The sequence below is a fragment of the Halichoerus grypus genome, chromosome X, assembly GCF_964656455.1.
Source record: "Halichoerus grypus chromosome X, mHalGry1.hap1.1, whole genome shotgun sequence".
Classification (NCBI taxonomy): domain Eukaryota; kingdom Metazoa; phylum Chordata; class Mammalia; order Carnivora; family Phocidae; genus Halichoerus; species Halichoerus grypus.
In genome coordinates, this window is record NC_135727.1 from 16551945 (window position 1) to 16575982 (window position 24038).

At 43.0% G+C, this 24038-nt stretch overlaps 1 protein-coding gene across 16 annotated transcripts in view; it reads right to left on the minus strand.

The window, feature by feature from the left end:
• LOC118554931 (integrator complex subunit 6-like) overlaps positions 1–24038 on the minus strand; it is a 53225-nt gene that overhangs the window by 13469 nt on the left and 15718 nt on the right. For 9 of the 16 annotated variants that reach the window (XR_013444706.1, XM_078064826.1, XM_078064825.1 and 6 more), the window contains 7 exons: positions 16627–16776; positions 15825–15914; positions 15412–15595; positions 15024–15152; positions 12672–12835; positions 10080–10232; positions 7256–7388 (listed from right to left, as the gene is read on the minus strand). Coding sequence is in view for 12 of the 16 variants with exons in the window: in XM_078064826.1 (XP_077920952.1) it covers positions 7256–7388; positions 10080–10232; positions 12672–12835; positions 15024–15152; positions 15412–15595; positions 15825–15914; positions 16627–16776 (1003 nt within the window). In the remaining 4 variants the exon portion in view is untranslated. Of the gene's footprint in view, positions 1–7255; positions 7389–10079; positions 10233–12671; positions 12836–15023; positions 15153–15363; positions 15596–15824; positions 15915–16626; positions 16777–24038 lie in introns of those variants that run through there. The other 7 variants (XM_078064831.1, XM_078064832.1, XR_013444707.1 and 4 more) reach the window with 7 other exon arrangements.

Consider the following 24038-nt stretch of genomic DNA (forward strand, 5'->3'; position numbering starts at 1 on the left):
CTTTGGATTCGCCTTCATCAGCCTATACTTTGTATAGTCCTATTCCCCGCCCTCCTTCATTTCTTCCATTTCAGTGGTCAGGCATTTCGAGCCAAACGTTGGGTCTGTCAAATATTAGCTAACAATTAGGTCATGGCACTAGTACAAGCTAGTGGAGATGTTAGGCTGGAGTTCGAAACTCTGTACAACTAAATATGTTTCTTGAATACCATGTGCGTTAATACCCCTAAAGATACTGTCCTTAAATAAGCGGACATCCCCTCTACCTTTTTCAAACTTAAATTTAATTGTTTTCATAATCTAAATGCATATAGACACTACAGGAAAATTGCCAAACCATGTCATTATTTCCTTCTGAGGGTATGAAAAAATATTTTTTATATATTAATTCAAAATTGGTATCGCCAGACATCAACGGGAACCTGCCCCACTTAATACAAATGCCAAAGATATTTTAAATTCATCTTCTATTTTGTTTCTTCAGGTTTCATTGGCTCTTATCCAAAAAAATCCAAATGCTTTACTTCCAAGGACAAAAGCATCCCTATGCCATATGCATAATTTCTCTACAAATAGGCCTATTCTTTGAAATGCTGAATTACTTTAGTTAAGAAAAGCAACTACACATTTTCTTCCTTTTACTGCTATAATAAATTATTCACCCCTGCCGAAACTAATTTAAATGAATTTACAAAGTCATAAAATGTGGGTCTTTTGTTCTTTTGGTGCAGGGTAGAAAGAACAAAGAAAAACAGATCTGAAGAGATTTCTGGCTCATTGTAACATGCAGGTCCTTTAAAGACCATTCATATCTTGACAGAAAGGAACGAGAGACGGTGGAAATATGCTGTTATACTTGGGTCTTTATGTGGAGTCTGTTGGGAATTAAGCAGATTTTTGGAAACTGACAAATTGAAATACCACAAGACTGGGGAGACATTTAGATATAAATAGATTAGATAATGAGAGTCAAGAATAGTCTTAGAATTTCAAACAATGCCGATTGCAATGATTCCACCAATTAGTCTAATTTAGTCTAATTATTTCTTGTCGGAGTTTTTGAAATGGGGGAGGAAGAAAGAGAATGTTCCACAGTCTAGATTAAGGGTAGAGAGCTACTGGGGTAAGGCTGCTTGAGTCACATTCTCCGCGGGGCAGGAAATGATTTCCATGGCGTTAGGTTGTATTAGGACAGGACAGTGAAGATGTCATAAACACTCAGCTAGTCAACGTTTGAAAGACAAAGAGATCAGAGTGTAGGAGAGTAAAGTGATACGACCCACACCTCAAAAACTACTAACATTTTCCCTTCCATTCATTTCTCCCCATTTCCTGCTGCAAAAAAAGGGGGGGGGAAGAGGTGGGCTTGAGTTCCAGGCTCAGCCACACACTTAGCAGAGTGAGCTTTGAGAAACCACTTCACCTTCTTGTGCCTCCGTTTCTTTTTGTTCTCCTGATTGGAACACTGGTCTTAATATGGAGCTGAATTTTATTTTTTACACAAATCTCAGTTCTTAATTAAAAAAAAAACAAACAAACAGGGGCAGGCACCTGGGTGGCGCAGTCAGTTGAGCATCTGACTTTTGGTTTTGGCTCAGGTTGTGATCTCAGGGTCGTGAGATCGAGCCCCGTGTAGGGCTCTGTGCTCAGTGCTCAGTGGGGAGTCTGCTTGGATTTCTCTCTCCCTCTCCCTCTGCCCCTCCCCCCACACACTGTCTCTCTAAAATAAATAAATAAATAAATACTCTTAAAAAAAACGGGTGAACTGAATGTGGTATAGCTGAGGAAAAAAAGTTGCTACAGATATCTTAATTTATGTAGTTATTGGCCCTCGATAGAAAAAAAGATCTCCTTATTGAGAGATAATCTTCTTGCCAACTGTGATATTCTGGTTACCACCCTACCGACAGGATTCTCATGATGGCTCATTGATCCAATTAAGCCTCACTTATCCATTCCAGGTAAGTTTTAGTGCTTAAATAATTAAACTTCTGTTAACTACTTTTGACGGAAATCTTGAATCAATAAAGAAAAAAAAAAACAAGGGTGACCTTTATGGACAGTTATCATATTATGCAGTAATACAGTGATGTTTCTGGGCATTAGGAAGTGTATGTGACTTAACTTGCCTTTTTACTAAATGCCCCGCCCAACAAATTGCAAAACTGTCCTATATCTTTATATAATGTCCTTCATATGGAATAGCAGTGCCTTCAATAGCTATGAAAATAACATAGATATCAATAATGACAATAGTAATGATAATGCTAATAGCATTATTGAGCAGTTACTATTTGCAATTTAACTGCATTAATTCATTTAATCCCAACTAAATGCCTTTGGGATACGTACTATCATTACGCCCATTTTACAGATGGAGTAAGTAAGGCACAGAGAAGCTATGTACCTTATCCAAGGTCAAAAAGCTAGCAAACGGCAGAGCCAGGATCCATATGAGGGCAGCTACGCTCTACGGTCCATACTCTTCTTTTTTAAGATTTATTTGTTTATTTATTTGAGAGAGGGGAAAGGGACAGAGGGAGAGTGGGAGAGAGAGAATCACAAGCAGATTCCCCACTGAGCGAGGAGCCTGACACGGGGCTCGATCCTATGACCCTGAGATCATGACCTGAGCCGAAATCATGAGTTGGACACTTAACTGACAGAGCCACCCAGGCGCCGCTCTACAGCGCATACTCTTAACGCTATGGGGCTACACAACCCAGAACGCGAAGTAATGGTGGAAATGTTGAGAGTGTCTATTTCAGAACTCAACACAAAACCTAAGTTTGGGATTCGGGGGCACAAGGACCTCCAGCCTCTAAGGGTGTGAAAACTCCTGTGCTCCCTGGGAAGACACAGCTTACAGAAAAGCCTGGAAATGGATATTTAAAGGCAAAGGGCAGAATGGGAACTGAGTCAAGGACAGACTGACCCTGAAATGGATGCGTGGCATGGGGGAAGGGGGAGGGATCAAAGATGCCAATGGGGTTTCTGGCTTGGGATGTTTGCAGAGGGATGGTGATGCTCTAGGCAGGGTTGGATCCTTGGTGTCAGAGGTTAAGGAGGACCAGGGACAGATGTGGCACATGTACCTCTTGTGACAGAAGCCATTGCAGGGAGAAGGGGAACTTGGCATTTGGGGAAGAGGCAGACTGACGGGTGACCAAGCAGACAGTGCTGGGAGTTGACCTTACCCAGTACTGGGGAGTGTGAGAGTGGGCATCACGTGGCTACTTAGACACAGCAGGTGCACAAAGGAAGGACTGGATGCTTCCTCTTAACCTTTGTGCCATGTCCACATCTGACTGCCATTACCCGCAAGACCAGCAAAGCCCAGGCTTAGAGGGCGGGTCTCGCGATTGTGAAGAGCTGTACATCTCAATTTCTACTGGGAGAGCAGCTACCCTGGTTAGGGGCACCTTCACATAATAAGCCCTGCAGTAATAAGGTCACCTCAACCCCTGCGGTGTCAATGGAGACCCCGTGGGGAGGAGTAGTGAGGAACTCCTGCTTCTCCCAGCCAGGGAGGTATCATTCTAGTGAGGATCCAGAACCCCCACCCCACCCCCACAGCAGTAACGAGGAGCCCCTCCCTTTGAGTGTCAACAGAGGCCAAGTGGGGAACCTGGACTTCTACCCCCTCCCGGCACTAACAAGGCAGGACCCTGCCAACTCTGCCAGGAGTGAGAGAGGAAGCTGAACCAGAAGGCTTAAATAAGATCGAGACTCCTAACATAATGCTGAAAAGGCACAGGAGTCAACTGAAAATCCCTCAACGTACCAAGAACGAGGAAGATCTCACAACGCATTCAAAAGACCATCAAGAGATGCCGACACCAAAATGACAGAGACATTAAAAATATCCAATAAAGGGCGCCTGGGTGGCTCAGTTGGTTAAGCGACTGCCTTCGGCTCAGGTCATGATCCTGGAGTCCCTGGATCGAGTCCCGCATCGGGCTCCCTGCTCGGCAGGGAGTCTGCTTCTCCCTCTGACCCTCCCCCCTCTCATGTACTCGCTCTCTCTCATTCTCTCTCTCTCTCAAATAAATAAATAAATAAATAAAATCTTTAATAAAAAAAAAAATATCCAATAAAGATGTAAAAGGAGCCAGCATAAAAAAGGTTTCAACAAGCAATTATAAACTGGTGTGACACAAATGAGAAAACAGAAAGCCTCATCAAAGAAAGAGAAAGGAAAAAGCAGAAGATAGAAAGAAGAACCCAATGGAAATCTCAGAACTGAGAAATACGATAACGAAAATAAAAAGCTCAACGGATGGGCTCAAAAGCACAACGGAGGGGACAGAGGAAATAATCAGTAAACTGGCAAAGAGAACAGGAGAAATCACCCAGTCTGAATAACAGAAAACAGACACACACACACACACACACACACACACACACACACCCGCGAAAATGACCAGGTCTAAGATTTGAAAATCTTTCCCCGTTCCGTAGCTTGCCTTTTCACTCTGCTAATTATGGCCTTTGCTGCACAAAAGCTTTTAAGTTTGATGGAGCCCCATGTGTTCATTTCCGCTTCTGTTGCCTGTGCTTTTGGTGTCACCTCTCTCTTCGTTATTTCTTTTTTCTTTTTTTTTTTTTAAAGATTTTATTTGTTTGACAGAGAGAGACAGCGAGAGAGGGGACACAAGCAGGGGGAGTGGGAGAGGGAGAAGCAGACTTCCCGCTGAGCAGGGAGCCCAATGTGGGACTCGATCCCAGGACCCTGGGATCATGACCTGAGCCAAAGGCAGATGCTTAACGACTGAGCCACCCAGGCGCCCCTATTTCTTTTTTTTTAATTTCCAGTTTTTATTTTAATTCCAGTTAGTGAACATACAGTGTTATATTCGTTTCAGGTATAGAATGTAGTGATTCAACACGTGCATGCACACCCGGTGTTCATCACAAGTGGACTCCTTAGTGCCCATCCCCTCTTTCCCCCATCTCCCTGCTCCTCCCTTCTGGTGACCAGCAGTGTGTTCTCTATGGTTAAGAGTCTGTTTCTTGGTTTGCCTCTCTGTCTTTTTTTCCTTTTGCTCATTTGTTTTGTTTCTTAAATTCCACATAGGTGTGAAATCATATGGTATTTGCCTTTCTCTGACTTATTTCGCTTAGCCTTATACTCTCTAGGTCTATCCATGTAGTTGCAAAGGGCAAGGTTTCATTTTTGATGGCTGAGTAATATCCCATTGTGTACACATACCACCTCTTCTTTATCCATTCACCTATCAATGGCCACTTGGGCTGCTTCCATATCTTGGCCATTGTAAATAATGCTGCCATAAACACAGGGGTGCACGATCCCTCTGAATTAGCGTTCTTGTAGTCTTTGGGTAAATATCCAGTAGTGCAATTACTGGATCATAGGGTCATTCTATTTTTAACTTTTTTTTTCTATTTTTAACTTTTTGAGGAATCTCTATACTGTCTTCCCCAGTGGCTGCACCAGTGTTATTCCTTACAACTGCATGAGAGTCTATAGTTATCTGAAAATAAGATGTCATCTTAAAAAATAGAAAAACCGTATGATTTCACTCATATGTGGAATCTAAAAACACAAAACAAATGAATAAACAAACAGAAAGCAGAATCAGACCTATAAATCCAGAGAACAAGCTGATGGCTGCCAGAGGGGAGGGGGGTGGGGGGTGGGGGTGAAATGGGTGAAGGGGCGTGAGAGCTACAGGCTTCCATTTACGGAATGAACACGTCACGGGGAAGAAAGGCACAGCATAGGGAACGTCGTGAATGGTATTGTACCCGCGCTGTATGGGGACAGAGGGCAGCCACCCTTGAGGGGAGCACAGCATAAGGTATAGACTTGTCCAATCACTATGTTGTACACCTGAAACTAATGTAACACTGTGTGTCAGCTACCCCCATGTAAAAACATTTTTTAAGAAATCATTAACTAATAAATCTATTTGAACTTATAAATAATTTAAACAAATCCACAAAATATAGGTACTTTCTATTGGTACCCTTATTAATCTCAAAGACATAACCTATATTTTGTATCAATGACAATCACCTTTGAGAGGACATTTTTAGAGTGGACTAAGAAAGTTCGTAGACTATATACAAAATAATCATGCTAATCCATTTATAATGACCCATTCTTAATCTGCTTAACTTGCAACATTTGAAAGAATTGCTTTTTCAGTACATGTAGTACAAACACTACTTATAGCACTAAAAATCTTATGCTTTTAATGACTAGATGAAAACTCAAAGGTTGAAACTTTTTGCAAAAATTAAGAAACCCCATCGAGGGCGCCTGGGTGGCTCAGTTGGTTAAGCAACTGCCTTCGGCTCAGGTCATGATCCTGGAGTCCCGGGATCGAGTCCCGCATCGGGCTCCCTGCTCGGCAGGGAGTCTGCTTCTCCCTCTGACCCTCCTCCCTCTCATGCTCTCTGTCTCTCATTCTCTCTCTCTCAAATAAATAAATAAAATCTTTAAAAAAAAAAAAAAAAGAAAAAGAAACCCCATCGAATAAAAATGATCCCAACTTTACAACTAGAAGGATACCTACCACATGGTACGACTATATTGCTCCAAACAGATGCAGCTCTTTCAATGAGAAAAAAAAAAAATCTCTACACACATTTTCAGTGATATCTCGGTAGCAGCTTCTGGAGTCGCTCCTTGTAGAATTTTACCATGGAAACGACAGCTTCTCCGACTACAGTGATTGCAGAATTGACGCTCGTACCTAGTTCCTTAACTTGCCTATAACAGATGCCTCCGGAGCATTTAAGATGCTTTTATGGGGGAACGAGTGGGAGCCAATACCCCGCACAGAAGCCCTATTTTCTGGAGAAAACCATCAGATTCTTGGAGCATTAACCCCAATCAATGGAATTTTTGGTCCCAAATTAGTCAATGGAAAAGCCAAGTCACTTGAAACGGGGGGCAGGGGGCTGGGGGGCGCGGCGGGGAACGTCAGCACTGGTGCTCGCAGCCTAAAATGTGACAGGAGCCACACCAGAGGCTAAGTGTCTCTTCGGTCTGATGCAAAAAAAACAAAAACAAAAACAAAACAAAACAAAACAAAAAAAACAGAAGTAACAAAATGAAACAGAACAGAAAACAGTGTGCAAATTCTATCCTTCCAAACCGGTGTTTAGCCTTTTCTATACCCTGATATCAATTATTCTTTGACTACATTTAAAACGCTTAGCCGTTCTCCTATTTTTCATTTCTGTTGCATCTTAAAGACGATGAAGTGGCATATACTTTACTTACCTAAAAGAGGGAGTAAAACCGGGTAGTTGTACGGCATCACAAAGAGGTTTACACAAGTTAAAGTCGTACTGGCTTTTAAATAACCAAATGGATAGCCAAGTTCATTGTATTTTCCACTGCTAGTAACAAATACCTAACAACATGAGATCAGACACAGTTATGACAATGAGGATTTTATGTGAAACCAAACTCCCAGCAACATTCCAGAATGACACCTAAGGCACAGCTTAACTATAATGTAAAAATGGCAATAGCGCTTTTAGCCTGGGGTCATGTCCAAATAGGCCATACTAAATAAGAACGTTCTGATTGCAATTCTTTATACGTTATATTAAGAACTGAAACCGGACTATGCGGTCACCATTCGGAGACCACGGGCTACATCAACAATACCCAAATATTTACTTGGTTAGCACAATGGCAAACGAGGCTGAAATACCACTAAGTGATACCAGCCATGAAAACAAATGGACTTCTCAAAAGAACAAGTGGGGACAAGAGTGGGGACTTGAGAAAAATGGAGCATTTTTCATCGGGTAAATACTTATCGAGTGGCCTATTATGAGCCGGACACCGGTGCTAATTATTTGGAGGCAGCAAGGAGATACTTTGGTTCAATCTGGAAGGCATTTTCTCTTCTACATGATGCTGGTAGAGCAAACATTCAGTAACGATCAAAACATTAATCTTTATTCCATGTGACTACCATCTTATTCCTCGCTGATGATTCCTGATTATACGGTCAGGTCCCGTACACTCGATATGCTGGGCTGATGTCCTCTGGGTACCATTTTTTCCTCTCTGTTCCCTGTTTCCTCTTTGGCCCAAGTTAGGGACCTAGACCTTTGCCTTTCCCGAAGTCCTTCAGCAGGATCATTGAAGGCAAAAGTCAAACCGTGATGGTGAACAGGATCCATTCACCTTGCTAATTCCTGGTACCAGCCATATCACCTACCAGTTGACTAAACTCTTGCTATATTTAGTCGTAGCTAAGAATAAATCTTTTCTGTGTCTTTTGTGACCCCACAAAACAATGAACTTTAAGGACTCATCTACTAGATTTCATGTCATAATTTGAACCTTAATAGAAACAAAGAAGTGTAGCAACACATGGTGGATTTCCCCCTATTTCCTAAGTATGTAGAACAGAAGAGGGGGGAAATCATCATAAAGGATTAAAAATGTTACACACAGCCATCGGGGGTCAGGCCTAGGAGGCCCATGAGAGGTGAAACACTGTTTTTTGTTCCTCTCTCCCTTTCTCTCTTTCTTCCCTCCCTCCCTCCCTTCCCTCTCATAAGCCCCCTGAGTTTTTCCAAATTCCTTATCACCTGCAGATTCATAGAATGGGGGGAGGGGGATTCAAAGGGATCATTAGAGACCATCTCGTCTAGAGAAAGTAAGTGTCTGGCCCAGGACCACATTACTGGTGGCAGACGTAGGGTTGGAATCCAGGCTCCATTATGATTTAGCCAAATTTCCTGGCTCCTGGTTCCTCTTATTCCTTTTCACTCCCACTAATTCCTTGCCTTCAAACTAAACCAAAGTCACATAAGGTACAGGAGATAGGCATATGGCCTATTTGAGGGGTGGTGCAGGAAGCAAGGGCAGGATGTCTTATGTGCCTCTGGAGAAGCTTTACAAGAAATGTGCTATACAGAAAAGAGGGCTTCTTTTTAGGGAAAAGGTATGATTTGTAATTGTATTTGCTTATATTGCAAAATTTGTGTCAATCCATGAAGTCAACCTCCTATCGTGGTTTTGAGTTAACATTCTGTCATCCGTATCTCTACATTCCTAGCACATTTCCGGGGCATTGTACTGTTAACATAAACATACATTCAGAAAAGTGCGTTGAGTCATAGGTATATAGCTCAATGAATGTTCACAAAGTGAAAGCACACGTGTCATCAGCACCCAAATCAAGAAATAGAACACAACCAGAAAGAAACCCCTTCGTGTCCCTTGCTGGTCACTGCTCTGCACCCCCAAGAGAAACTACCAACCCGACTTCTGACAGAGTCAGCCCGCTTTGCCTCTTTTTGAGTGTAGATAAAATAGAATCATAGGATATGGGATCTTTGATGGCTGGCATCTTCCGCTCAGTATTATATTTATGAGATTGTTCTGTTTCTTACACTTTTACATTCTTGCTTCAAGTATGTTTCTTTTCTCCTACCCAGTTTTAGCATCTTCGGAGAATTTAAGTAGCTTAAAGACAACTAGTAGCAATAATCTCACATTTTAGGATGAAACAGATGGCAGTCTAAAAGTGTTTCTTGCGTAAATAGAAGCTAACAATTACTGATTGCTATATGGTGCCGGCGTTTAGAAATAGAACAAACACACTTCCAGCGTAGGACTTCCTTATTATATCCCAATAAAAGGTCTGTGTGACTGCCATGTCTGGATTTTTACAAACTAATATCCAAAGGTGAGTCTATTAATAAATCAGCAAGCCCTTCCGGCTGAAGTATATTGTTTGGAAGAGCCGGTAACACGTGCACTTGCCGCATCCGAGTAAAATCCATGTTACACACACCGATGTGCTTTGTACAGGAAGAGAAACACAAAAAGTAGTCTCAGGGCTTATGGGGTTTTTTTTGTGTCAAAAATATCTTGTACACCTGAAACTAATATTACACTGTACCGTTAACTACCTGGAATTTAAAGAAAAACGTTAAAAAAAAAATTGATCTTGTACTTCCAATCTGTCAAGTTCACACGAAGCCTCAGCTGCAGAAGCCACCTTTGAAACTTCTTAAAAGAATTCCCAGCTCCCAGAGTGGTTACAGACATTTGGCCAACAGGTAAGGGTAAGTACCTGCCAGCAGGTATGGGGAGACTTTCGTTCCAGGATGTACTGAGTTAAGGGTGAAGGTTCAAGTTCATATTTGTCAAAAGGAAGTTTGTCTATTACCATTGGCTCACAATCTACGCAGGAGAACCTCACAACAGGATGAGATGTTCGTGGAGGCTAAAAGACAAGAGGGGAAGATACGGTCCGTTACCAAAGCGAGCTTACGTTTCTGACAAATCCGCAACCCCTTCCGTGTTTTGTGAAACCATCGCTGAGATATAGAGCAGTGCTTTGAAAAAGAGGGCATCGCCAACAGCGTCCATCTGGGGAGGGCACAGGGATTCTTTAGCTCTACCATCTACTTGGCATTGGGAGGAGGAAAGGTGAATTAGAACACTCATAACTACAATTTCAGTGAAGTAAAGATGACAAGTGCTTTGAATACGGTTGGGAAGTCACTAATGATCCATAGAATGAACCCCGATTTTCAGATCCACTTTGCAACCTCCAAGCATGACCTGCCCTTCATTCCTTTGTACCATGAGATTACAGATAGTCCAGATGCTGCTAGCGAAGAAGAAATCCATGAAGCTGTCAAAGGAGCTAATGACAGGGCTAGAGCCACTAACAAGCAAGCAGAAAAACTGTAAAGCCGTGGAAAGAGCAAGGCAAGTACCAAAAATGAGCCAGTTACAACACCCAGGACCAGGGGAAATTTCTCACCCCCGCGAGCTTGTCTCAGACCAGTTAGAGCCGAGGATGCTTTGGGCGGGCTGCAAAGGTACCAGAGTGGACTGGTAGAGATGAAGAGATGAGGAGATAGGACAAATCCCCGGGACAAGGGTGAGACGTGGTGCCCCCTCTTCTTGCCAAGAGATCTCTCAGGCTAATAGGAATATGACAAAACATCTCCGTTTCCCTTATAAAGGGGAAAAACATACTCCTTTGCCTTTGTGATTTACACACCTACAAGATGTTTGAGGAGCTGAGGAAAACAGCCATCAAATGTGCTTTTAAAGCTGGGGGGATGGTAACAGGGGTGATGTGTGGGTTAGCTGGAATTTCTTTCATCCCAGTTTTTCCTGATTTTCATTTTTTTAAATATTTTTACTTATTTGAGAAAGAGAGAGAGAGGGAGAGAGAGCGTGCAAGCATGGGGGGAAGGGCAGACGGAGAGGGACTAGCAGACTCTGCTCTGAGTGTGGAGCCCCACACAGGGCTCGATCCCACGATCCTGAGATCACGACCTGAGCTGAAACCAAGAGTCAGTCGCTTAATTGACTGGGCCATCCAGGCGCCCCTCCTGATTTTCATTTTAATTAAACCTGAGAAATACTTCTGGCTTCTTTGATTTAAACTGATTTTTAAAAAGCCATAAAGACACAAGTGAAGCCCTGTCACTAGCAATAATGACATAAATCCGTAACTAAAACATTCACTCTGGGGTCTGGAGCTAAGAGCGACTGGGCACTGAGATCTGCCCAGTGTGTCACCTTGGAGCCCTGAGGGAAGGCGGAGGAGATATACCCTCCCCCACAGCAGGGGTGGAAGTGGCTCTTCAGTCCTATATTCTCATGGCATCTCCTGGGAAAAGGAGCCTAGAAAGAGTAATCCAGAAGAAAATACAGTTCATGTCAGAAATTTCTAAAACGCACACAGGATGTAGATTGGCTGAACCAGGAAGGTGCTGAACTGAAGGCGTAGTGATCGTTTTGTGCCCCTCCCCCCACACCAGAAGGCTCACTCTGGCCTTTGTGCAGAGGCTTGGGGGAGGAAGATGAAGGGAGAGTGGGCTCCACATGCTTTCCCTCATTAGTAGACACCCCTCTCCCCCCAAAAAAGCCAATTCATCTGGTACTAGGAACAACTACAATATCAAACCCTCTTCTCCCAAATGCAGTGAACAAAAAGAAAAGTCCTCGCTTAGAGATCATTTTTCAAATACTGCTTAATTATCCATCACCGAAAGGTACACTGCCAAGGAACGCAAGTCCATGGATTACAAAAAGATGAAAAGCAGGTCCACAAAGTTCCACTAGGTGTCTAATGACTCCCCAGGAGGAAGTAGAAGAGCTTCTGTTCTGAATGTGTTTCTAGAACCTAGGCAAGGTGCAAGCTAAGTTTTCATTTCCTGAGGATGTACACGAAAAACAATGTTAGTGCTCTTTGGACATGGCGCTTCCCATGTCAATCAAGTCAGCCGCTGGGAAATAAAAACCAAGCCACAGATTGCGACGCCATCAAAAATAACAATGCTTTAACATCCAAAGTGGGCAGTTCAAGTGGCAAAAGGCAACTAAAAGAAAGAATGCCAGAAGACCAAGGAAGTCCTCTCTTGTTTTTAGGTACAAGCTTAGACTTCCAGCCAGAGAGAAAAGGTATAGCTTAAAAGCCTGGGATCGAGTCCCACATCGGGCTCCTGGCTCAGCGGGGAGCCTGCTTCTCCCTCTCTCTCCTTCTCTCCCCTCTCATGCTGTTTCTCTCTCTCTCTAATAAATAAATAAAGAAAATCTTTAAAAAAAAAAAAAAAGCCTCAAAGCCATTTTACAAGGGTCACTGTAATCAGCAAACTGAAAATCCGGAATGATGTTTACCTTTTTGTTTTATGACACTTACTAGTGAAGGTAAATTCTGATCTGGCCAGAAAGATTCTGGAATTGGCCAGTGTCCAACAGGAACACCAGTCTTAGAGTTAGGTCGTACATAGATGAGCTTATGACAACTATGCCATGGTTGAGCAGCAAATGAATTGCTTGGCCTGGATGAATCCATAAGTCCATCTAAAAGGTAAACAAAGACAGATACTAAGGCATCAATTTCTTTTTACAGCTGCTGATCTTCTTGCACAAAATTTCCAGCTCCAGGCAAAGTACAAAACAAGCCAAAAAGGTACTTCGTGAAAAAAATGAGAGAAATCAAAGACTCTATCAGGATTTCTGAATGTTCTCTCTAGCATTTTTCATCTAATCCATCCCTCTAATCCAACACCCCACCCCCATCCTTAACTATGCCCCGAACACCTAGTTATATGGAAAACTATTATAAAATTAGTTTTCAATTTTCTGAATTTGGACACATAAATTACCCCCACCAAACCACTAGAGTTATTTTTTCAAATTAGGTAAATGAAATTGCTCATCCCTTGGTATAGTTTTTACATTTTTGGGATCTGACAAAGTAGGTCATAAATTCCATTTAGATTTTCTTTCTATTCCCAGTTAGATGGGGGGGAAAAAAGTATTCTTTACTAAACAGACCCAATGACCACAAAGGCAAAATAAAAACAATCCAGATGCACTCAAAGAATAGAAGGAATGTTGACGATACAATCTACATATATAGTTGGGGGAGGGAACATAAAGCAAATGCATCGAGTTTATTATGGACAAATTCATGATAGTTTCCCCAGCCACCATTAAAATTCCATGGAAGCTGGGCATTGTATAATGCTGAAGGATGTATCCCGAATGTATTTGAATTGTTTAAACTAGCATATTTCATTTGTCCACCAAAAGAGGGCAAGGCAGAGTTATATAACCTTTAATGCAATGATTCAATAGTCTATATTTGTAAAAGAGACGTTTTAATGATTTGAGTCATATTTCTTAAATTACAGGTCATTTGATTTACTTATTTAAGTGTCACTTTAAAAACAAGTAATTACTTTACGCCAGGAGATTTACTAGGGTCTATGAATCTCTAGGGAATACATGTAATGGCTTCAGGGGACCAAGAGACCCCCCTGAAGTTGAGCTCACAATTCTGGGGATGTGCATCTTTCTGAGGAGAGAGTTCTTAGCTTTCTTCAGAATCTCAAAGGCTAAGAACCCTGGACAAAGGGGAAATGGAACTAGAAAGAAAATCTGAGCTATTTACAGGACACCAAATCCAATAGGCTTTCCATAGAACCGTTCCCAGTTCACATTAAGATAATGAACACAGAAGTATGGATGGAACCGTCAATCATTAGCAAGAGAACGTGTCCTTCCTCAATTAATTTAATGAATTTCAAATAGGCTGTGAGTCCTCAGTCTTCCGTGGTGGGTGTTCTTAAAGTGGCGTCCAAGAAACCCTAGAATTAAATACCAAATTGTATTTGTGTGGCCTATGTCCATTATTCTAGGGAGAGCAGTCTTTACATTTCCAACAGCTTCTTAAAGGGTTCTGGGAACTAAACATCAAAAAGGTCAGGAACCACAGGATCCATGGCTTCAGACAGAAGCATGTGTCTTTCTGAGCAGCCCCCACTGATTGTGGCCACGCAATGCCAATGTATGGATCAGGTGAGACAAGCACCATGGGTAATGATGTGTGTGAGCGCCCAGGAACGAGGAGAAGCGGCCTTGCAGAGTGCTCCCAGGGAGGCTAGCGGCGCGGGGATGACATGAGGGAGAAGACCCTTCCCCTATACAACAGTACTTCTGCGCTCAACTATTTTGCGATGTTGAACTTTCTGTAAAATGTCACTTGAAGAGAAAAGTTTCAGCAGTTAAAAAGTGGGCGGGAAAATCCCGGTGTAGGATCTTATAGGACATTAAGCAGTTTCTGGACAAATATTCACAATCTCTTGCTGACATGCGGTGACAAACACGGATTTCCTAAAGATTGCTTGGCACATTTGGGGCTCACAAGACCAAAACCAGGTTACTGGTTAAGTGGCACTGCGAAGTGATTCTCTAGATATTTCGTGAATTGAGAGGTGAATAATGCAGTGTATCGCCAGACTAGGACCAGGGGATATGAAAAGGGTAGGGAAAAGGAAGAATTTTCGTAAGAGGATTTGACACTGAATTAAAGTTGTTAGAATCTGACCACCCAGGCAATGAATGAATGGCAGCTGTTTGGACGGGATGTGTGTAACCCCATGAATGTGTGTAGACAGTAAAGACCATGTCTATTACGCGTTTAATGTCTTCCCCATCTCCGATCATTCTCCAGGGTAAAAGGAAAAAAAGTCATCTACTGTACCTTCTCCAATAGGAAGTGGATCTGGTCCCGTTTTTTCAAAGTTAATAACTACACCGCTCTGAATTTTCTGAACTAGAGATTCTAAACACTGATTCAACATCCTTTGTGTTCTAACACAGTAGGAGCGACCTATACCAGAAGGAAGAACAAACAGTGTGAGTTTGATCAAATAAAATGCGACTTAACAATATAAGCATTTGAAATCCTAAAATACATCTCAAACGGATCATAACTACATTGGCAGCCAACCTCACACTCATGACGAGAAGAAGCAGCAGAGCTATAAGATTCGGGAGGAAAGCAGGACAAGACAGAATATGGCGCTTAAGAGGAACCATACCCTGCTGCTCTGGATTCTTCCTTTAGAAATATGAGATATTGCCAATACCTCCTGTGACTTCACACATCTGAGTGATGGCGGACTCATCAGTCGGTACACTGCCTAGCTGCTCTGGTTCCATAGAAGCCAATCCAGGCAAACGCAACACCAGGGCGAATAACCTTTGATCCCAACGAAAAGGTTCTTTGGTTAGTTCACTTCCGGGCAGAGGAGAATTCAAAGGGAGATGAAGCTGATAAGGCAAAAGTTGAGACGTTTCATCATAACAACCCGTGCAACAGTGAAGAAAGAGTTAACAGGGTCACTTTTCTTTCATGGACTCAACAATCTTTCAGGGCTCGTGAAGATGGAAGGTTTGATCAAACTTATTCTTAACTGGCAATGCGGGCCTCCCACAGAAATAGCGGCATGTTCTCTGCCATTTAAGCGAAACTTAAAAAAAAAAAAAAATGAAATCTCACCTCTTCCTGAACACCAGCAGTACTTGTTAACTTGTTTCCATCTGTGATGGTAATTAAAATAGATGGTTCTAAAAAAAATGGATTTCTCCCCTAAAATACATTTAAAAAGTATTAGAGCCATGTAAAGTAATAAAATCGTATTTAAACTTTTTTTTTTTTTTTTTTTTTACATTTGCCTTGCCTTTACATCGAGACATCTAGGGATGTCTCAAGTGTGTGATAAAATTTGCCTGGATAAATAAGAAGGAAAAGATTAGGGACTGAAGCGGGTGGGAATCAAAATAAGGATCCCTGCTGAGGTAACATTCAGAATAAACTGAGGAATTCATATCATTCAGTAGTGACTTATGCTCTGGAGCCGGGACAGTGACTCTGGTTATTGTGCGCAGAGTTTTCTAGAGTAAGGACAACAGGAGCACCAGATGCTATCTTGCCTTTCTCTTATTCTAGAGCTTTTCCATTGAATTGGGAGAGACGAGGGAGTTCAGGACACTGAAAATTTCTCCTTAAAAGCCTCGTTCCAATATTTCTCAGCAATTTATTCATTCCATTCTCAGATAGCTGATGATCTGATGGGGAGGCAATTTTCACTACATATTTTATATGATCAAGCCACATACAAGGACCCCCCCCGCCCCCGCCCCAAAAGAGGGATCTTTTTTAAAGCAGGTATTTAAAAGATACGGACTTCCTTTTGGCAGTTGTGAAAAGTAGCAGAAAACTCGGTAACCACGCCCAATTTTAAACTCTTACCCCAAGTCACCAAAATAAATTAGCTGTACTCACTCAAAGTTTTTTTTACCTGTCCATAATTGTCTATTCCAGATATTAATCTATTGAGATTTAACAAATCAAATGAGGATCTTAGAGCCTGACCAAGAGTAGTCAGTCCAGAAGCCTGAAGATTTTTTAGTTCACTCATGAATGTTGCGTGATTTTCCTTCCAACCAGCCTGAAAACCAAACATTTACAAAGAAATTCCCGATTATACAATGAACAATATATAAAGTGCAAGCAACCACTAACCTCTAACAAATTAATAGTTCCTTGATCTAATTCTATTCTATGTCTTGACTGACCAAGTGGAACTAAAGCAAGCAATCAGTTTCAGAAAGATCTGTCAGCATTAATGACCGACAGCAAAGATGCAAACAGTGCATTCGTCCATTACGGCTGGAAGGCTCTGGCTCAAGAAGTCCAATCTTCTGTTCAGGTCCAATCGAACCTACCCAAACACCTCAGTATTTACCTTACTTTGACATGGATGATGAGCATGAAGTGAGGAGGAGAGGAAGGACTATTTTTAAATGCACTGTCCTTGATAGAGACAACTTGCTCTTGACTGTCTGATCTACTTGAACTTTTCTAACCAAGATTCTTCTGCCCAAACAATATTTTCACTTTAAATAAGAGTCAAGGGGGAATTCTAGGAATAGAGCCACAACTATTTGGAGACAACCCTTCTGGCATCTTCAAACATTCAGAAAGCCCCAAATCTAGGAAAGGGGGGAGAAAGAAATTTAAAAAGTTCTGGCAAAGAAGCAGCACCCCCTCGGCACCCGCAGCAACCATGGACAGCGGCCAAGAACCAGAGACCCAAGGCCAGCAGCCAACATGCTCTGATTGAATGGTTTGTAGAAGAGAAGGAAAAGATCACGGTGACTGGTCAGTCACGGCCACAAAAACAAAGCAGCACCAAATGCAAAGAAGAGAAGCCAAAAGAAGACTTGGCAGCTAAGAGCGGGTCACAGAGAAGGCCAGCCAGGGACAGAGCAAACAGCACACAGCTTGGCAACTTGGTGGGAGGAATGGCCACCTGGGTCTCGGCAGCCCCGAGGGCAGCAGTGTGAGATGCTGAATGCTGAAGTCATGCCAACTGGGCCAGTACAGCTGGATGTGGAAGCAAAAGCAAATAATAAGCGATAAAGCATTTAAAGGTCATGTTTAGCTGAAGGCATCCTGTCCATTATCCACGCAACCACAGCAAACACTATCTTCGCTAGTTTCCCAGTCTCCAGAAGCAGTTTGGGTCAGGATGAGTGGGAGACAGACTGGGGAGGGGGGAGGGGGCAGAGTCTGCGTGACCTGGAGCGAACCTGTTGGCTCTGAGGACCTAAATTGTATGCTCTGCAAATGAAGAGGGTTAAGCAAGCAGGGACACTGCGTGAGGCTGCGCAAAACACAACCCGAGGGAGGGGTCATTCCCGTTGGAATCCGTGAGAATGGCGCCCCCTTCCGCTGAACAGTCCAGAACCTGGTTAAGATCTAGTCCAGTCCAATAGTCTGGGATTCTGTGAAATTAAAGATGTGCTTAGTTGTCCTTTAAAAAGACTCCTAACGGGTGCCTGGGTGGCTCAGTCGGTTAAGCGTCTGCCTTCGGCTCAGGTCATGATCCCAGAGTCCTGGGGTCGAGTCCCGCATCGGGCTCCCTGCTCAGCGGGGAGCCTGCTTCTCCCTCTGCCTCTCTCTCTCTGTCTCTTATGAATAAATAAATAAAATCTTTAAAATAAAAAAAAAAAGACTCCTAACATATCCTATAGAGCGAAGGATCTAAAGGTGAAACCTTTCCACGTGCTCCTTTGGCCACACTGTGGATATGACTTCTAGCGCCCCGGCAAAGTAGAGCATGAGAACAATTCCTTGTGGCCCCAGGAAAATCTTGCTGGATTAGACAAACTCCGCTTTACTTAAAAGGAAGGCTTGTGGTGGAAATTGTCCTCACCAAATACCTAGAAACATCAGCAGGTTACAAATCACACTGAGTTCAAAAATAAGCTTTCTTCCTTGTGGCCGAAGAGAAAGGTCTGCCATTGGCAGGGACAGAGCAAGTCTTTCCTTCAGTCAACACATTTGCACGGGCCAACTTGGCCGCACTGGGCAGAACGTTACACGCCGGGGATATGGAAAGGGCTCAGCCCTCGAGGAACTCCTGCCACAGAGGAATGAGAAATGCAGTTCTACAGGCTGAAGGGACAAGCGGCCAGAAAGTCGGGGAGGGCTTCTCACCGAACACGGGGCATCTGCGGAAGAGCATGGGGCAACCCGCCCTGATGGTGGGAGTGGAGGGGCGCGCCAAGAAAGAGAACGAGCGTCCATAGAAGGCTAGGGCTTCGTGGGGAACCGCAAGTAATTTGATTATCATTGCTCTGGGTACATGGCGGGAGGCGAGGCCGGTAAGTGGGGCCCTCACTGTACGGTGCTTTGTACGTTGTGCTCTGTAGTTTGGATTTTATCTGTTGGCTCTGGGAATGACTTGAGGTTTTTAATTAGGGGAGGGGCACGATCAGATCTGGATTTTAGCAAGATCGTTCCGCTGGGGGGCTGGAGAATAAATTGGGGGCTGGTGGGGAGGCTGAAGCTCGAGGCAGGGAAACTGGTTTGGAAACTGTTGCAATAGCTTATGGGAAGAGTGATGAAAGCCTGAGCAACAGCGGCGGGGAGGGAGAGGAGGCTGCCGATGAACAAAGTGTTTCAGAGGCGGAGTCAGAAGTTCTTAGGAGCTAATTAGAAGGGCTGGGTGAGGGAGAAAGGTCGTCCATTAAGTTGAGCTTTGTGGCCTGGGCAAATCTGAGAATGGCCCGTCGTTCACCCACAAGCCACTTTATAAAGTTGACTTCTTTTTCGGAGTTACTTCACTACAGCGAGCACTGAACTCCCGGGAGTCACAAAGTAGTTCAGGGCATGAGCAAAGAAAAATTAGCTGACTACTTGATTTGGGGAAGGGCTGAGATAAGACATGAGTACCACGTAAGCAAGCACCCTGTAACTCATCCATATTTAAAATAATGTGTCCTGATTGTTCATCATCTTACTAATCAATCTGTCAGAATAATTGCCCTTTGAGTTTCCCCTTATACCATGAATTGAAAGCATTTTACAAATCGTTTCTGCACCTGAATCACTGGCATTGTTTTTAGGTCAATTCCAATTCTTTGCGGTGAGTGGAACAGTACAAGAAATTTGGATGCTACTCCCACCTCGGTACTACAAAGTGTGGGGGCCACATGTGCTACCCCAAAGCAATAAATGTCTTCGGAGCAGTCTAGCTCCTTCAAGAGAAAACCGAATGTCCCTAAATGCATTCCTCACAATGCTGAGGAGGGAAAAGCCTATGGATTAATCTCAATATTTAGAGAACCTTATTCATGAGACAAATTTCTTCCCAAAAGATAATTATAAAGAGCTAGTGGCAGAAAGTAGATGTTTATATTCTTCATTCTCATTCTCACTATACTCTTCATTGCTCGGAGTTGACTTTTTTTAATAAATGAATTCAGGACAGCCCATTTACCTTCTTTTTTTAAAAGATTTTATTCCTAAGTCATCTCTACATCCAACGTCGGGCTCGAACGCACAACCCCGAGATCAAGAGTCACACGCTCCCCCGACTGAGCCAGCCAGACGCCCCCCCCGCCCCATTTACCTTCTTAATACAGTCTTTTCTTTCAACTTACTCCAAAGGTACCCTACTCTCATGTCTGTAAAATCTTGACTCATGATGATGAGTTCCACACATTCTTATGGAGCTTTGCAGCTTACTAAGCACTTTCCCATTTCACATTTGTGTAGGACAACCCTATAAAACAGGCATGGTATTACCATCCCTCTTTTGTTTTCCTAAACCAGGAAGAAGTAAGACTTAAGTAGGAGAAGCTGTGGTCAGGAAAAAGAAACTAGGAGGCTTGAATTAGTAATCCAGGCCTGGGGGAATCAGGGCCCGAATTAGGATGGGAAAGAAGAGGAAGGGGTTAACTGAGCAATACTTCAAACCAACAAGATAGGACCTGGTGACAGACACACCATGCATGGGCCTACAGGAGACAGAGCAAAAGATGATGACAAAACTTCTAGCCCGGGACACCGAAGGAACAGAGGATTGGGACAAAGGATTAACCTGGCATGAGTGAAATCCTAAATTAAGAGTTTACGGTCTTCCCAGGTCAAGTTTTAAAAAGTCTCCCAGAAGTCAAATGATGATGGTGACGACGATGATGATGGTGCTGAATAATAATGAGAGGTAATGCGTGTCTGGGCCGACGTGTCAGGACCCCACTTACACTAAACACAGTATCCTCCTCATCCGGGCACCGCCACCGCCCCATCAAGTAGGTGCTGCTCTTATTTCCATTTTATAGTAATGGAAATAGAAACTCGTCCAGGTCGAACAACTAGTAAATGACACAGCCAGGATTTGAACCCAGGTAGCCTAAGTTTAGAGCCCGCCAATTTAAACCACTGTACTAGAGAACCTTCTACCTATTCCACATATTCACCTCATAGACAGGCCTTAAAAGTTCATGCATTAAAAGCTTAAAAGTTCATGCATTAAAAGCTTAAAAGTTCATGCATTTATTGAAACTTCCAAATCTCTTTTCACTGAAGCCTACTTTCCCTGATGTCTAAATGCAGACCAGTTGGGTGTGGAGGGCAGTGACCTAGGACTTGGAAGACCCTGGTCTATCCTGGCCGTAACTAACTAGCGAAGCAACTGGTCCAGAGGAAGTCGGTTACCCCTTACTAGGGCTGTTGCCTCATCTAAGCAATGAAAAGGCTGAAAAACCACCGCTAAGGTCCCTTCGAGATTTCCTATCTTCTAATTCCATACCGTTATATAAATCTGACTTACAGAAAGAAAACACCTCACATCTTAATAAACATGTTAATTCAGGCCTGGTTGAAATTTGTAGAGTCAACTGAACACGTCTTTGAATACCAACAGAAAAAGTATGGGCCTTTCAGTCTGTCAGTGCCCCCTCGGATCACCACGGAAAGGAGAGAAGCTGCACTCCTTTCCCTGGAAGGGCGAAGCCTAAAAGAAATACTTTCCACTCTCCTCTGCGGCCTTACTTCCATCTTCTTATCTGACTGCTGGGTGTGGCAACAGGAAACTGGCATGCTCCCTGTAGGCCTGTTGCTGAAACTCTTTCTAATTTTCTGGTATGTTCTGACATATGTTGCTTAAGGGGTAGGCTCTATAGGGGAGGTCTAGCAACGTGTGAACAATTTGGGAGCTTTTGGGGAACACGCACCTAGGCTGTGTCCTCCAGTCTAGCCTTTGTCAGGAAGACAGCCATTACTTGGACTCCTGTGTCTTATTTCGTCACTGGTTTCAATGGAGGAGGGAAAGGAGGGGGTGCTATTTAGTGGCTCCCCCCAAATCTCACCATCCTAACACTTCTCCTTCCTGAGCTTCATCCCATTTTGGCCAGACCATTTCTCCGATTCATTGATTTTTATTTATTTTTCTTTTTTAAAATGGGAGAACCCTTTCCTCCGTCGAAATCGTGCCAGGAAGTGTAAACAAGTCACAGAGATAAAAGCAGATCAACTGTCCTTGAAGGGGATGTGGGAGTGGCGCTAGAGCCCTTTGGGAAAAGCCCTGCTCCATCTCTAAAGGGCACTTGTAATCCTTTTCCAAAATATAAATGACCTTGTTAGGCTTAGTCTCACGTGCAAACTTAATGAACAGGCTGTGAATCTCCCCCTCTAACGTAACCGAAAAACAGACTTAGGGCAGCTACAGCTCACCTTCCACAAGAGAAGTGCCCCCTTAAAAACTATGTAAATGGAATACTTATAAATCAAGAAATAAATGAATAATTCCAGTTCTCTAGGGTGATAGCTACTGAAAGGGAATCGCAGAGAATCTTCTCAAAGAGCAAAAATAGAGCTTGTCACAAGCCTATCTGGACACTCCCCTGAAAAATAATAGTTCCGCTCAGCCCAAGTCTTCAGAGCTCGTTAGTAAGCCCTTCGTGATGAATAAAAAGGCCTCCCTGGGATTCAGGGAGAGACAACACACACTGCTTCCTTCTCCTTGACAAGACTTTCTTTTTTTTTTTTTTTTTTTAAATCTTTTATTAAAGGAAATGAAATCAGCCTGGTAATATTTGCCCTTCATAATCCCAGATAGAGGGCTATCCTGGACCGCGGGCTCTTCTTCGAGGTGGTTACAAACCAGATGATTAACGGATTTGACTATTTTCCCAGATGTCGCAAGTTAAAGCCAAGGAGTTTAAATTTAGCAGGGCCACCATTTCTCCTGTTGAAAGATAAACTATTTTCCTTTTTTTTCCATCTGCTCTCCGCAAGCTGGGGGCAAACTGGTTCTGCAGCAACTCAGACGATCAGACTAAATCAATTTCCATCGCATTTTTCGAGCAACTTACTTTCTTCTCCCATCTGACGTTCTATCAACTTTGTCACCGCGTACCGTCCTTGCGTTGGTAAACTGACCAGCGAGACAGAATGACGTGAAGAGTAGGAAGCCCTGCTTTTCCAATCAACTCTGTCTCCCGAGGAGACGGATGACTTTTCCCTTGGTCTTTGCCCTTAGCCTTATATGGAATATCTGTGCGAATTAAAACTTTAAAACTTCTGGAGTTTTCTTCTCACAACAAAAACAGACTCTAATTCTGAGAGATATAAGACAAGGTTTTCTTGCCCTCCTATGTAAACAGACCACTGTGATAGCTGAATCACCTTAAAACATTCAAACTTCTTTTGAAATTGTATTTACAGGCCGCACACTTAGAAAGGAGCTTGTTAAAATGGTGAACTACACATTAGGAAGACATATCATTAAAAGAATGGAACTGTCTTGCCTCTTGTATCTCCTTTAAAACTCTCTTCTGGTATTCTATTTTCTGACCCTGACATTTTTTTCCCCCTCAAAACTCTAGCGATTTGGACTGATTTCACTTTTGGGGGACTCGAGGTACTGATACACTTTCAGGTTCAAAAGAGGTGGTCTATCATTCTGTGTTACTAATACAGCTTTTTCTTATAAAATTACTGGTTTTAAGAATATCCGGTTATCTTGGATTCCTTGTTGTCAAAGTCACTTCCCCAGGGGCACTTAGTGTCCTGAACTTGCTAAAATGCTCGAAGTGCATTTATTTGATTAAATCGGTTCTCTCCCTGAGAACTCTGAATGCTACCATTCTGTGTTTCAGTCCACCAATTAATTTCCACCCACGTGCTTCAGGAAATACTACCAGTCAAGACCACACACAAGAATTCTGGCTTACTTGAGTCCTCTACTTGGTAAAAAAGTTACAATTTCTTAAGAACTAGTAAAAATGTATCTGACAGTGTGCAGCCTGCAAGACTGTTTTTCCAGCAGATGGCTAAAGGCCCTCCTGAGTGTCTATTTTTTAAAAAAGATTTTATGTATTTCTTTGAGAGAGAGAGAGCTCGAGCAGGGGGAGGGGC